Source organism: Diaporthe amygdali (assembly GCF_026229845.1).
Source record: "Diaporthe amygdali strain CAA958 chromosome Unknown NODE_6_length_1560011_cov_65_102424, whole genome shotgun sequence".
Classification (NCBI taxonomy): Eukaryota; Fungi; Ascomycota; class Sordariomycetes; order Diaporthales; family Diaporthaceae; genus Diaporthe; species Diaporthe amygdali.
In genome coordinates, this window is record NW_026517026.1 from 238,258 (window position 1) to 253,798 (window position 15,541).

The following is a 15,541-nucleotide window of genomic DNA, read 5'->3' on the forward strand; positions in this document are numbered from 1 at the left end:
GTTGTGCACGTGGGGGGACGCGGCGCCACGATGACGGACACAAGGCTGTACACCCTTGTGCGGATGTCGGATTGGGAGAGTGTGCTCTTATGATGAGGGGAGACGAGGAGCGGAAGCATGCGCTCGTCTGAGTACGAATCGAGAGCGATATACGACCGGGACTTGGCGATGTAACTGATTTTAGTAGGGGGACAAGGACGCGGAGGCTTATAATCCGCCTCGCTTATGGCAGGTAAGGCTGGGCAACATTTATTGCAATCCGCGTATGCGACTCTGACTCTCTCTCTCGCGCGCGCGCCCGAGAAGGCAGCAAATAAAGCAGCAATGGCCCCCGGCCTTACTGAGTTGTTGCTCCCAAGGTCTCTATCTATTTACGGATCCCACACTGACCCAGAAACACCGTCAAGCATGAAGAACCGACTAAACCTCCTCAGCATCTGGGCTGTGTCCCTCCTCCCCCTCGCTGCGGGCGCGGAGCCCGTCCCGCGCGCAACCTTCACTGAGGTGACTAGCTACGGCAATAACCCAACCGGCACGCGTATGTGGCTCTGTGTGCTTAGAAACTTAGCCGTAAAGCCCGCCGTTATCATTGGCATCCACTAGTGCACTAACAGCGCGAGCGCGTACTACCAGAGCACACAGTGAGTGCGCTGTGCCAAAACGTACAAGAACATTGTTATTTACCCGCAGTTAATGTACACATAGGATAAGTCCCCCATTATCAGTCATTTAAATCGGCTGTTCTCATCTGTTCCAAATATGATTGGACTGATTACGCTAGAGGCTTATTTCCCAGTTACTGGTTGTACTTATATTATAAGCTAATATAATTATTATCCTTTATTCTGATCTATCTTATCTCCGTGTGACGGCACAGCTATGTAAAACTGCACTGTATTCCAGCAGGCGTTCTGGAATTCTGACCTTTTAAATAAGGAAACAGCCCTAGCTACAGTGCAGCGGTCAAGGCGCTGTCTCACTCCCCTTCATTAATTAAATTAATTTATCAATTTTCTTACTACTGAGTATTGTCACGAGAGGGATTCAGAGACAAAAGCAGCTGGCCTCAATACGTCAATTGAATTTAAGTCGGCGCTATCTTCTATCAAAAGGGAAGCCCTGGGGACCGCGGGGTCCAAAGTAAATAAAGGCCCAGAAGGCTGCGGGCGCTTATGTAAGCAATTGCTTGCCGGCTACGCTTCACTCCCGTACGCACCCTCTCAAGTATACTTTATTTAAAATTCAGATTTAACTAATTATTCTTTATTTTAATTTATTTAATTACTCTTATAATAGTTATAATAAAGTTGTAAATTAGCTAAGTTTACCTAAGCAGTACAAACTCAACCCCTCCTCATTTTAGTAAAGTCACGTTCTCACCTCAAAACCATTGTGGACTCAGGGGCAGCCCAACAGAAGGGGTGACTATAGAGGCAAATACCATGAAAGCTGCAGCACCTAGGTAGCTGTCACCGGTTCCTAGTGGTCGCTTCGAAAGTTTCGACGAGGAGAGACTTTTACGCTTAGAAATTTAGACGTCGTAAAAATTGGAAAACAAGGGTGCTTAGCCACTTTTGGTACGAAACTTGTAAGAAGCCGCCTTTTGCACTGTTAATTGTGAGAATCTAGACAGCTCAACTGATGCGATTCAGCACGAACCTGAATGAGGGAATGCCGAATGGCTATCACTTGCCACAGGCAAACAGGGACTTGAGTCGGCAAGTTCGGATGCGACTTCCACATGCCGTCGGCCCACCGCGACGCGATGCAGATCTATTCGTTATTTTGACGACGCCGACATTCGCAGCGGTTTTATGATTGACAATAACTTGTATTTGAGAAAGTTTAGTTAAATAACATCCTACTACTAGCCCGGTGAATATGTTCATGCAGTAGTAGGTCTTCACTGCACAGGTTGTCTGGGGGATGAATGATACATCGCGCTGCATCCGGGAACATCTATATTATGAAGGCTGTCAAGAAGTCACTAATGTTTTGGTACTATCTACGAAATCAAGCCTCGGGTCGATTAGACGATCCGATAATTGTCACATCTGACCGTCATAGTCCCACTTGCGTCATGATTGCCAATATACATCATAGGGCGATGGTGAACGGCCAAAATTATGGAGCAGGATTCGCTGGGAAAATGGCTTCACAAAAGAAGAGAGCATTCTACAATTTCTTGTTCTAAAAACCTCAACTTTTTAGAACATATTCCACTCGCGTAATCCACCGTTTTGAACGCAGTCAACACCTTTCCATCGCAAGAACTGGCACGCCTGGTCTCGCAGGCCGGCGTCGCTAAATCCCGATTAAGTTACCCAAAATACGCCATCAAGGCCTTCATGGGCGGCGTATTCATCTCCTTCGGTGCCCTCACAGATCTAGTAATCGCATCTGGATGCCCCGGCCTCCGAGAATCTAATCCGGCCCTCGCAACGATGATCGCCGGCTTCACTTTCCCGCTCGGTCTCGTACTCATCATGCTCACAAACATGGAGCTGGTCACAAGTAACATGTTCGTGATGCCCTTCACTTTGGTTCAAAGGAAGATAACGCTCTTCGATGTCATGAAGAACTGGGTACTCGGCTATATCGGAAACCTCGCAGGTGCGCTGTTCGTCGCAGGCTTCCTCGCGTGGTGGACCGATACGCTGGGCTCGGCCACAGAGTCATCGTACACTGTCATACAAGCGGAGGGCAGGGTAAATGTTCAATGGAGTGTCAACTTTCTTCGAGGTATCGGCTGCAACTGGTTCGTGGCACTGGCACTGTTCCTCTCACTGGGCAGTGTTGAGTTTGTCAGCAAGATCTACTGTATATGGATCCCCATTTGGGCATTCGTCATTTTGGGATATCAACATAGCATCGCAAACTTTTTCCAGGTGCCTATCGGAATGTTCTATGGGACAAGCTTCAGCGTCGGAAAGTTCATTTACCAGAGCACTGTACCCGTCACACTAGGGAATATCGTCGGTGGGATGGTATTTGGGGCCATGGTCTTCTGGTATCTGTACGGAAGACACGACGACCCTCACAACGCCAACGAAGATTCACTAGACTCTGACAGGGAGGGCCATGATGGTGTCAAGGAGTTGGAAGCAGGTGCCGCCATTAGAGGAGCTCATCCGAGGAATGGAAGCGTGTATAGAGGCCCTTACGATCGGAATAACATGGCTGGCGCCGTTTGAAACTGGGGGGTTGGGCGCACGTCGCAAAGCACCCTGGTTTTAACACGACGTTATTATCATAAGAAAAGATTTCTGCAGTCCCACCAGAGTATGTCGAGTAGCAATGCTTCGTGTGGACCTAGAGGTTTGGGAGCATTCTCTGTCGAATGTGCCCGGGATATTGGATGGCGGACAGACAGCACACCAAAGGAAGCTTATTAAAATTGAAGGAAGACTCGTCACACGGAGTAAAACATACATACTCGAGAATATTGGCCTTTTTTTGAGTCAGTGACATGTCCCGAGTTGCGCATGGGCTGTAAACCTCGGGGCAAGCGATTCCCTCAGGGGCTGAATCCTCTCCCGTGCCTGACGGCTTTGTGCAAGTGACAGCTCATCTTCCGGGCCTCGGGCGCTGCTCGCGCCGAGCTTGCCAATTATCCCTTCCTTCGGCCAAGAACATTCTTTCATGTCTGACAACAATACAGGGCAAGGCAGAAACGAGTGACCTGGTATTCCCGCCAAATGTATCCTGGTCCACATTTCACCGACGAAACAAGCGGTGGAACGTCTTGGGCTCGAATAACAAAACCAGCACGACAGAATTACACAGTACTTAGCAAAATCGAATGACTGGAAAGACTGCCACTAATTTCTTTGCATTTTCTGTATACCCGCAAAGCTTCACCGCCAGGCTGCTGATAACCCAGTCCATTGGTCTCCGTTGCGGCCTCATGTGGGAAAATTTGGGTACTTTGGCTCAGGAGATGCTTCCTAAATGAAGCTTGTATCCGATTTCATTGCTGAAGTACTGATGTCTCCACCACGAGCACATTTTCACAAGCGTGTGCAGCCTCCATGGTGAATACAAGCCCGCGTATTCAGTTCACATTTCCCAGGGATCCTAAAAACCCCACAGAATAAGCACCGCATTGGTAAGGTTACTACTCGCACGAATGCCATGATAATACGAGGTAGGGTCAACCGGCAGCCACGGAAATTTTCAGTCCGCGGACTCCGCGCTGGGGCGCATAATGAAGGAGCTTTTTGAGTTCACATCAAGTAAAGCGCCCACTTGGTACTATTCCGCCATGCAACCGGTACCACATATCGCAACACAAAATAAAGGGAGACTTTGATGTTGGTGACATTCTCAGCCTATTCCATGACTCGAGCACCTTGGCATAGAGGGCGCAGGAAGGAACACCAAGCTGAAACACGCAGGCACTGCGTTCGGTTCTCGGGCAGCCTGCGTGAGAACATTCGGCTGGGAGTGCCGCCAATAGTCTTCCTTAAAAAGTGGTTCCCGTTACGGTACGGGCCACTATATTCCCAATTCGTACGCCAATGCGGATGTAAGGATCCCTTTCCGCCTACCGTATGTGGGGCGTAGGGCCTGGCATGTTCAGCCCACCACGGTGATGAGGCTCGATATGTCATATGTCACACACGATACCTTCGTTTACCATTGTTGCTAATCTGGCGAAGGCAAATAAAGATTCTTGGCAATAGTGACACGCCTTGATGGTGAGAATGGTTCTCTGCATGTTGCCCGGAGCGTTAACACTATAAAGACGTCGCTTAATTCCATCAGGATTTCTGTCCATGTCTCCCAACAGCAACAGTCTTTTCCGATTTATTCACAATAATTTTCCAGTATTTTCTGTTGAATTACATCCCTCGGCCGTCTCGTGCAATCCAGCCTGTCATTGTCAGTCTACCATTCCTACTTGAGCTTTTTGGCATCCCCGGCTAACACCAACAGCTCAATCAGACCATGAAGCTCACATCCAACCTCGTCCTCGCCACCATGGCTGCCCAAGCTTCGGCCTTGGTACAAATAGAGGTCCGTTACAGCGACAAAATGATTGAAGTCGGGAACCTCGATCTCTTCGCTGCCACCTGGCAGGCCATCTACGCTGAGGCCGGCAACCAGCGTTCTGTCATGATGGACCGCTCCTTCGGCGCCGACACCAGCACGTGCAAGTTCGCCGAGGACAACGACTCGGACCTGACCGTGCAGGTAAAAGTCAACGGCGCCTGGGGCCGAACGCCTGGGTTGCAGGACAACGAGATGCGCGAGGCGCTGGTGACCTCGATGTGGGAGGTGCTGCAGCGCGTGGCCGATCCCACGGGCTACGAGACGTTCTCCGGCTGCCGTGGTCTCACATGGCAGGAAAGCGTCAGCTACACGTCCGACGCCGCATGTGGCCCCCAGAGCGCACGTAACTGTGAGGAGCCGTGTAGGAAGGAGGGCTCGCCCGGCTTGGCGCAGTGTATGGATCACTCGTGGGGCCACCAGGTGCCTTCGTCGATGCGCGTGACGGCTTACATCGACGACGTCCTGCAGGCTGACGACTTGATCATCGAGTTCAGCTCTGCTGTCAACCCTAAGGATGGAGGTTGTGGCATAATCGGAGAGATTGCTGGTGCCCTCGCTGAATACACCATTCCCGTCGCAGGCGGCCTCTTCGCCAAGGGTATCGAGATCGGCTGCAGCAGCTAAGTCGAAAGTTTGACGGAAGACAGAGTGGTTTCATAGTGATGGATGACCTGAAAAGCCATTAAGAATTGTATAGAACACATACAATTAGGAAATTCTTGTACATATAACGGACGACTTTAGGCTCGAGTGTTTGTAGTTATCCATTACACTAAGGCTTAATCCAATTGTATAATCTCGAAGGATTGGCCTGGCTTTTTCTATAGGAGCAATGTCCTTCAACGTGAACGTTTGCTCATTCCAAATAGCTTCTACTTCCGGGACGGGAGTGTTTAGTTCACTGATGCAATCTTGGTTCTGGGGGAAAATCAATGCTTAACCATATCGTTGCGCGTTTAGCCGAATACGATGAGCCGTCGGGTCCAAAACATACCATTCCAGCACGCTATGCTATTTCACTTAAGAGTTATAAGATATCGATGGCTAGTTAGGCACGACCTTAAAGAGATAGACAAATGCGAAATTGGTCACGGTCATAAGGACAAACGCTCTGAATAGACGGCTACTTGTTAACAGGATCCCGACCGTTGTGTCGACAGATAGGCTTTGCAGGACCCAAAACTCAAGCATATTATCACAGTAGCCATTTAACCTGGGAGCCTCAGCGACTCCAGAGCTTTGCGAGTCAACACGCCCTTAATGATACAATGCTTATCTAAGTCGTCATACAACCGTTGAAGCCAGTATTACGCCTCGTAGGCCCGACCATGCGTACTTAAGTAGAAGCTGGTGCCGATGTCGCCCAGCTGCCCGTCAATGAGGTGAGCCCGAATAAGCGTGTTCATTTCAAAGTTTGACAGCTTGCCGGAAAGCCTAGATGAGAAGAAGCAAAAAGAGGTATGGCGCGGAAGCGCTGAATGAATAGCACCTGCGGACAAGGACACTGCTCTCAAATCGGCTTTCATATAGGAGAGAGATGGGTCTGTGAGTGGCAAAATGGAGGGTTCAAACCGAGTGGCCTCTTGTTCTCTATATCTATCAGGCAGAATTGTATCTCACGTTGGCATAGAATTGTTGGACATATCCCGCGGGAAAAGTGCTAGCACCTCTTGAGAATGTGATTCTTAGTCAGGGCATTATTGCAAACAGTAGGAAAAATGATCAGATGGAACTAAATAATGTTCTGGGGCTTGGAAACATGAAATCTATGTGTGACCTTTCCGAGCATTGAATGCCGGGGTTCTGAAGTTGGCCCAGTGCAACGGCAGCCCTTGGGGTGAACGTATCAGATCGGGGGATTCAGCTGGAATATTCATCATTTACAGTAAAATCGTGCAGTAACAATCAGTAGAGCAGCCTTCAGTAAGACTATGTAGGTACTGGACACCCCCCCTTCCATACACACCACCTTTTACCAGATGGGACTGGTATAATAGGGAAGCACCAAGCAACCTCGCATGACCTGCCACCTGGGTGCTGGCCACCCTGGAAGGGCTGCAGGTCTGGGCCGCAGTCTGACCATACATGCGGCTGATACCAGAATTGCCCCACGGCGGGGTATCTACAGTATCTTCTGTTGACCAGACCTTTCGCTCTACTTCAAAGGCCCAGACGTCTTGACTGAAGATTTCAGTCGTGCTCTCATCATGGAGCGTGACACGCTTTGCGAAAAGTGCAGGCAAATCGAATTCTCGGCGCTGTCGACCCCCACGCTTGCTGATGTATATCGGGCACGGAAGGATATCAGCAGAGGCGTGCCGCTGTTCCTTCCGCAAGGGACCTGGCGGGGTCCCGGAGAACCACCACAGGTGAACAAGGTCAATCTCGGATCCCTTGAACGGATCGAGCACGATTCGACTCTTGGCTGCAAGCTGTGTGCGGTGATTCTGGACGTCGTTCACCGGCAAGGCGGCTTCATTGCTCCGGGCGTGGCTCTGCCCAGAGGTAACGAGGTGCACTTCTGGGCAGATCCTTCGGCTTACTATGGATGCATCACGGATTCTTTCGAAGACATCGAGTGGAGCTCAAACAATGCTTACTTCGTGTTGAAACGCCTGTTGGTCACTGCCACCAGGACTGATACAGAAGAAACAGTGGCATATTTCAACAGCATCGTCCAGCCTTGCAACGTGGGAACCTCTCGCCCTTCAGCCAAGGGGGCTCAAGTCAATGGGGAGAATGGTAGATTGTTCTTGGGTAGAATGCGTCCAGTGGTTCTGGACATGAATCTCCCCAGGCAGTGGATAGAACTTTGTGAATCTACGCACGGTGTAAGTTGTTATGGTCGTGGGGACAAGTCTCTGAAAACACGGTGAGGTGCTACCCTTGTTCAGTCTCTTATGATAGAAGTAACTGATCTCATAATCTCTGCCATCAGACCATTTCGACTTCGTCTCATTGATGTCAACGAGAGGTGCATTCGATTCTTCGAAGAATATGATCCGTCAGACTCACATGCTGCCTTTGCAGCTCTGAGTTATGTCTGGGGTCGGAAGCCCCAAAAGCTCCTCCTGACGGCGGAGAAGGAACCCATGTTGACTAAGCCGGGGGTCATCGGCAATAATAATGTGTCCCAGACGATTTACGATGCTATCGAGGTGACTAAATCATTGGGTTTGGGTTATCTCTGGGTCGACGCAATCTGCATTAGGCAGGGTAAAACGCCAGAAGACGAGCGAGACAAAGCAGAACAGATTGGAAACAGTGAGTCGCATCGATTTCTTGCGCGGCAATGTCGTTCAGCTTCCCTACAAGTTCATGCAAGTAAAACTGACAGCCATACTCTGCGCTTAAGTGGCCGAAATTTATAGATCTGCTTTCCTTACTATTGTTGCTGCTTCTGGAAAGGATGCGGAGGCCGGGTTAGCTGGGCTGCGCCCCGGCACGCGCTCATTTCCACAGCAGGAGATTGTAGTGATACCACCAGACCAAGATCAGCCAGGCCTGTCTCTGTTGAGCGTCTGCAAACGAATCCCGAAACATTTCGGCGAGTTCTTCGATATGCGAGATGAGGATGCCGACAACAGCACATGGAACACTCGCGGCTGGACGCTGCAAGAGCGAGCGCTCTCCCGACGAAATCTCATTTTCACCGAGGAGCAAGTATTGTGGGCATGCGACGGTGCATACTTTTGCGAGGAAACTGCCTTCGAGCACCCCATCAATGAGACAAGGCATCTTTCCGAGGAGAATAATCCAATTCGGTTCGAGTTGTTAAATGGGTCTCGGCTCAGCGCGGCCAGTTTACGGAGCTTAGACAGCAAGATGGCACAGATTTTGTCCTCATCGAAAGGTTTCTGGAACAGATACAGGCTGCTGGTGCGAAACTTTTCGATGCGCAACCTGGGCTTTCCGGGTGACATCCACGACGCATTCCTCGGAATTATGCTGGCTATGCAGCGCATTGGTAACGAGCACTTTCACTGGGGCCATCCGCGTTCGCGCTTCGAGCTATCGCTTTCCTGGTCTACCTTTCATACGTTGTCTAAACGGTCCGCTAAGACCACATTGCCCATGACCTCGCTCAATACGCACGTCGACTTCCCAACGTGGTCCTGGATGGGCTGGGTAGGGGAGGCAAGTGTGTCAGTGAGCGACGAAAGACTTGAGACGTAAGTTACAATGAGGAAGGAATCCCATCACGAGACCATTTCTGACCGAAGGAAAATGCAGTGAAACACCGACAGTCTTGTGCTTTGGCCACAAGAGCAACCCACTTCGGCTGACACGCATCGGCGGCAACAACGCGAACGAGGACATGCTGGAGCATCCGAGTCTGGAATCCCAATGGCTAGGAGGAAGCACTCGCAGCGAAGTTAGCCTTGATGATATCTCTGAATACCTACCGGAACTTACACAACCCAGGCTCCAGGAGGTTCCCGACGAGCACGTCCTATTCTTCTGGGCAAGTACCGCCTTCTTTCAAGCACATATGAGCGAGGTGGAAGAGCGACAATTGGCAACGTGGAGCGATTACGCAGCTGCCAAACGACCCGTCATTCATGACTTGAAAGGCGTCGTAGTTGGGGAGCGTAACTTCGTGTCGTCGGCCACGATGAGAGGACTCGATGGCTCTCTCGCCGAATTCATAGCTGTGGCATGGCGAAAGATTGCAGACCTTGATCTCCCTGCTACAGTTCTTGCTTTGCAAATCAGGTGGGTAGATGGGGTTGCACAGAGACTCAACTACGCCGAGATTGATGAGGTTGCATGGGAGGAAGCGAGTCCGACATGGAAATTAATAGCTCTAATGTGATCAAAGCCCACCAACACTGGGTGAAAATCTGATACCCAACTCCAAATTGTTAAATAAGGAAACGGATATTGGCGCTGATCAAAATGGATGATAGTATGCTGATCTCTAGCTTGCTTCTCCCTCTTCCTCCGTCCTTGCTCCAACTCTTTGGCCCTCTTAACCCTTACCCTACTACCCTAGGGTACTTAGAAATCTTCCTTCCTCCTATCCTTCTACCCTTCTGCCCACCTATTGTTCTCCCTTCTAGCCACCTAGCCCTCTTTCACTTGCTATGGAGAGAGATGGGGCAAGAAAAGGATAGATCCCAAATATCTATCTTTTTATGAATTCCGTTTGCATAAAGGTTAGGGGGGTCGATGGTTGCAGTGCTTACAGTACATCATCCATTTTGACTTAGCTCAATATCCCGCCGTTCTCTGAACATTGTTCTTTGTTGCACTTTGTCGCGGCACATTTCACCGCTAAAAGAAAGACGATGCCCAGTGTGAATGTGATACACCCGTCTGGGGCGACGGCCCCGGATTGAGATCGGGCGGCTAATGCCGGGGACAGCAACGCTCCAGCTCCGGCAAACGCCGCCCAGCCTTCCCCCCGGCCACCGGAAACGGCGGCATGGAGCACTCAATGTCCGGCTTAGGCTTCTAATGCAGGCCATAAATTTCCCAGGCCGTTACAGCGATGGCTATTCCCTCCCGTACAATGCCCTGTGTCTCACGGTGAGTGCAGCCTCTCCGCCGAAGCTCTTACGCGTGCTCCTAGCAGCAACATAGCCTAGGTTCGTCTGGCGGCGCACGGCATCTATAGCGTCTTCCCCATTTCTATATACAATTCTAACAGGGCCGGCAAGATCACCCAGACATCAAATGCTCAAAAACCGCCTTTTCCGATACGGGACTCTTTTTGCAATTCAAACAGGGGCCCACAATCTCGATGCAGATGTTGGTCCATTCTCACCTCTGTCGTACGTGACGGAGAAATCAGCAGTCCGCATTATTCCCCCAGTCTGAGGCTGCTCAACCCTATGGTCACTTGGATTTATTGTTGTAATGCTTCCCTCTTGCCCATCCATTATTTGCCTCTGGCTGTCGGTTTCCAACCTCGAGTCCGCCGGATCTTGGACAGTGAATCCATACTTATCGCGCTTCTTTGTGGGTTTGGAAAACATCTCGATGGCATCAGCCTTGGGTTGAGAAGCCCCAGCTGACTCACTGTAGTCCTCGTACTGGCGAGAAGATCTCTTCGCAACTGGTAGAAATGGGCTTCTTCCCAAGAGCGCGTCCACTAACGGCTGTAATACCGGTATGCAAGCTGCTGTGAGGACTAAATTTGCTTCGATTCTGCTTGCACATTATTAGACATCGCCTCCTTCTAAGTGACACTTTGCGGAACAGCACTTACATAGTCCAATACAAGGGTTTGCTCAGATCAACTGTAGAGCGAAGGGTTAGATGATACTAGTAAAGCTTTCTCGACCACCTAATCTTAACGTACACGAGACATCTTTGCTTGCAAGGTTTGGCACTCCAGTAGTCTTATAGATGCCAACAGCACCAGACCTTAGAGAATAGTTGTCAGATCATTGACAGCCTCATATTCGCATCCTACGTTCCTGCGATTGACGGACTTACACCAGGCCAAAGCCAAGGGCACTACTAAGTGCCAATTTTTTCCTCAAAGGCATTTGTAATTTCAGTAATCTGTATGCGGGATAGATGGCAAGATAAAAATCCAAAAATGCTGAGAAAGCTAGAACCAGTAATGCGGTTAACAGGCACGAACTTCGGTGCGCCACAGCAATCGAATACTCACTACCAGCTAAGAATGACATATCTATGAGGACTTCCACAGGTATGCACTTCCCTTCGACTGAAAAGTCCCACAAAGCCCTTGGTGGTGAGCATTGAAGCATAAGAAGGCAAACTGTTGTGACCAGTATTGCAACACACAGGCTTCCTGAGACCCATAAAGCCCAGTAGTGCAATCTTCCAGGTACCAGGAGCCGTGTTAAAAGAGCAATGACAGCCAACTTCCCTATTCCAAGGGATGGTATCCCAGGGACATAAGCAGACATCATCCAAAGAATGACGCCTTCTTTCTGTTGCGTAGTGAGGGTGTCGAAGTGTCTCCCATTGCCGTAAGAGACTGAAATGGTCGATAGAATAGAGGATAGTATAATGCAAATCTGTGCGTTACGGAGTACTTTGTGTGAGTATTTCGACGGCTGAAAAGGTGGTTCAAAATGTTCTCACAATAGTGAATCCCGACCAGCAATCCTCGCTGCGAATATTCTTGCGTATGGTCGTTTGAACGAACAATCGAAGCGCAACAAATGTTGCACCGAGTGCCGTAAATGCCCAACAAAGGGTTAAAATCAACTTTCCTCTATCTTGGCTCTCGTCACGCGCGTGGTTTTGGTGAATTGTCGACATATTTGCCTCCAATTCAGATAGGATGACCAGAGAGTGGTGTCTTCGAAATAAGGAGGGCCGAATCTTGAAAATCCAGCCTCTTCGACATTGGCATATTTGCAGTGGATCTGGTGTCATTTCTCAGTTTATTCTGACGGTTGGTGAAATCCTTCGAGCGAATCCCTGTTCATCTCCTGACGACCAATACTGCATTGGATAATACCCACATTTACGGACATCAAAGTTCGCGTCGGACCGAGAATATCAGCTGAGCACTTATAGTACAGTACATTTCATCTGTCGTCCAAGCCAGGACTCAATTGTCTAACGCATTGCTTCTGTAAGGTTCCAAGATAATTGTTGAGTCGTATTATAATCATCAATGTGAGACCACGGTCTTACTGTCAGAGGCTTATGCTCCTCCAGCAGCCATCAATGATTATGTATTTTCCCTAGTGATTTCACAGTCCCATCACTCGGGGTAACATTGCCGATTGCGATCACAAGTGCCCCAGGGTGGTAATTGTGGGAACCAACACTCGACTATTGATGAGTTTTGCACGCTTTGATTAGAGGAGCTGCATACCTTCTCCACTTTGCAATTGGTGAGATGTGATACCAGCCTCCCGACGTCCAACAGGTGACGAGCCCCCTGGTTAAAGCAGGGTTTCTTGTTGGCCCTTACACATGTGCCCCCGGGGTAAGCAGTATCCCACTTGTGCACCCTTGAGCGAGCTGTGGGTCGATTCATACTCATGCAGCTTTTCAATTTTCAAGACCTGTCTCATACCCTCGTTTTATATCCCACTGGGTTCCCGCGTACACTGTAGTCTCTGCCATCAAAAGTGCCGGGGTGAAAACCGTCCAACTTCATCCCGATATTTGTCACTAGGAAATTTCTCCCTTTTGTAATACTCTTCTCTCAGTTTCAAATCTTCACCAACACGATGGCAGATGCCGTGGACTTCTCGATCGCCGTCAGGCCTAACGATCTTGAAGCGGTTCCCGGAATTGTGAAGGGCATTGTCGACAAGGCCAACGCTCTCTCGCCTGGGGATGAGACTGCCAGGCATGCTCTCCTCATTCAAGCAAGGTCCCTTGTCCAGGCCCTGGAAACGCCTCGTGAGACTATGACTAAACATACCTGGGCACAGGTAAGGATGGCGCTCAGCAAATTGGTTCTTGGCAGGTTTCTAATCTGGATTACGACAAGCTGGGTGTGGATACAGGTTTGGTCACCGGTGTTGACGCAGGGCTTTGGATACTAATGGCCAAAAATGGTGACGGACCTCAAAACGTTGCCGATCTCGCGGACACGCTAGGTTTTGATCCGGTGCTTCTTGGTGAGTTGCTTTGTCTCGTCCTGTCGGCCATTACTCGGCCTCTGCATCGCGCGCTTCCACACCAATAACTTGACTTGAAAACGAATTGGTTTGGAGCTTAGCTGACATCATTCAGGGCGACTGTCAGTTATACTCCTGGGTTTGGAATAATTCATTTTCCTGATTGGACACTTCGAAGCTAAACCGCGGTAGGATGCGCCATCTTGCGGCTATGGGCTATCTCATTGAGACCGGTGTCGATCAATACAAGCTCACCAACTTCACTCGGTCGATGGCTCTTCCACAAATTTCGGGTGGCTATATCACACTGTGAGTATCAAATATGAAGTAATACGTTCTGTCCATATAGGCTAAAAACCATGTAGGCTTGGTGAAATAGGAGCAAGTGGATTGGAGTTCCACAAATGGGCTCGGAAGAACAACTGGCGTAACCCCACCGATCCAAAGAACGGTGCTCTGAAGGAGGCTTATGGTACAGACCTGGACGTCTTTCAATACCTCCACTCCGTAGGATGTCTTCAACAGGTCAACAATCACAGTAAGATTCCTGCATCTTGGATAATCATTCCAGATAGCCCTGAGTCTGCTAATGGGAGTACCTAGTGCGTGGATACCGGCAGGGCCGAACACCTTGGATGGATCCATCCATTTACCCGGTCCAAGAGAACTTAATCCACGGAGCTGAAGCAGACTCTGAGGCTCCATTTCTGGTGGACATCGCCGGTGGTCTGGGGCACGACTTGACCGAATTCAAGAAACGGTTTCCCAACCAGCCTGGTGTGAGTAACTGTCCCGTCCCAAACATTCTTATGCTGCCGGCTAATCAAAGATACCGAAATATAAGAAAATCTATCTCGAAGATCTCCCTGCCGTTATAGCAGACATTCAAGATCTCGACCCAACCATTGAACGGCTTTCCTATGATTTCCACACTGAGCAACCGATCAAGGGAGCGCGAGCTTACTTCATGCACTCTATTATGCATGACTGGCCCGACCACGTCTGCAAGTCTATCCTGACGCGAGTAGTCGAGGCTATGAGACCCGGTTACAGCAAGCTTCTCATCAACGACGTTGTCATTCCTTCAATGGGGGCTCACTGGGAGAACACAGCTGGCGATATGCTCATGATGACTCAATTGTCTGCTTTGGAGCGAACTGAGGCTCAATGGTATCAGCTCATTGAAGGGAGCGGGCTGGGTCTCAAAATCAAGAAGATCTGGCTGTGTGGCCTACCAGGTGTAGAAGGTCTAATCGAATGCGAGAGAGTATAGGGGGCTAAAAAACAAAATTTCAAGGCAAAGAGATGGCTTGAGCATCGTTTGGTCTCGTTACGCACCACGTCAGAAAGAAATGCATATCTCAAGTAGGTAAGTCCCGCAAGTGACTACAAGCAATCGCTTCGGGATACAAACAATTGTGATTCATAACCCGGTTAGTGTGCCACATACGTGTGCCACATACTTGATCGTTCGATCTGACTCGGGGTCCAGGTGGCTGGCAGTATTCCAAACCAGGCGCCTGGAGGCGGGCTCATAGATATCTGCTGCGGCAAGTTTCACCGAGGCGTATTAAGCTCAGGGAAGCGCACTTTAGCTTCACCCTTATCTGAACTCAGCAGTCACACTCTGGCCTTACAGCTATTCCAGATCTAGGGGCAGCCCAAAAGAAGGGGTGACTATAGAGGTACTGACGGGTTCTTCGGCCGCTTAACTCGGGTCCGAAGAAGTGGGATGACCACCTGGTAAATTGGAACCGACCGATCTGTCGAGAGCTCAGAGTAAAATGACGGTCCAGAGGCCCCTAAAGATGTCGTGGTTGGCATCCATCTGAGCTATGCAGCCCTACAGTCATGAGAGCTTCGCTGACCATCCACATTTAGCGTGAACGCGTCATGTCGCGACCGATACTAGACTCCTA

The 15,541-nt window shown here is 49.7% G+C and overlaps 4 protein-coding genes across 4 annotated transcripts; all 4 read left to right on the forward strand.

Annotated features, from left to right (window-relative positions):
• Nucleotides 1-2,240: 2,240 nt before the first annotated feature.
• Nucleotides 2,241-3,194, forward strand: J7T55_000826 (formate nitrite transporter family; the record flags this gene model as incomplete). Its single annotated transcript, XM_053140084.1, has 1 exon — nt 2,241-3,194. The coding sequence occupies one exon, from the start codon at nt 2,241-2,243 to the stop codon at nt 3,192-3,194; it is 954 nt and encodes a 317-aa protein (XP_052996479.1).
• A 1,756-nt stretch (nt 3,195-4,950) lies between these two features.
• Nucleotides 4,951-5,679, forward strand: J7T55_000827 (uncharacterized protein; the record flags this gene model as incomplete). The annotated part of the gene is made up of 1 exon (XM_053140085.1): nt 4,951-5,679. The coding sequence occupies one exon, from the start codon at nt 4,951-4,953 to the stop codon at nt 5,677-5,679; it is 729 nt and encodes a 242-aa protein (XP_052996480.1).
• Nucleotides 5,680-7,262: 1,583 nt separating this feature from the next.
• J7T55_000828 (uncharacterized protein) lies at nt 7,263-9,871 on the forward strand (the record flags this gene model as incomplete). The annotated part of the gene is made up of 4 exons (XM_053140086.1): nt 7,263-7,886; nt 7,950-8,319; nt 8,411-9,227; nt 9,289-9,871. 4 exons carry the CDS (start codon nt 7,263-7,265, stop codon nt 9,869-9,871), a joined length of 2,394 nt encoding a protein of 797 aa, XP_052996481.1.
• A 3,355-nt stretch (nt 9,872-13,226) lies between these two features.
• J7T55_000829 (S-adenosyl-L-methionine-dependent methyltransferase) lies at nt 13,227-14,895 on the forward strand (the record flags this gene model as incomplete). The annotated part of the gene is made up of 7 exons (XM_053140088.1): nt 13,227-13,401; nt 13,509-13,622; nt 13,738-13,744; nt 13,815-13,931; nt 13,988-14,160; nt 14,226-14,401; nt 14,452-14,895. 7 exons carry the CDS (start codon nt 13,227-13,229, stop codon nt 14,893-14,895), a joined length of 1,206 nt encoding a protein of 401 aa, XP_052996482.1.
• Between the last annotated feature and the right edge of the window lie 646 nt (nt 14,896-15,541).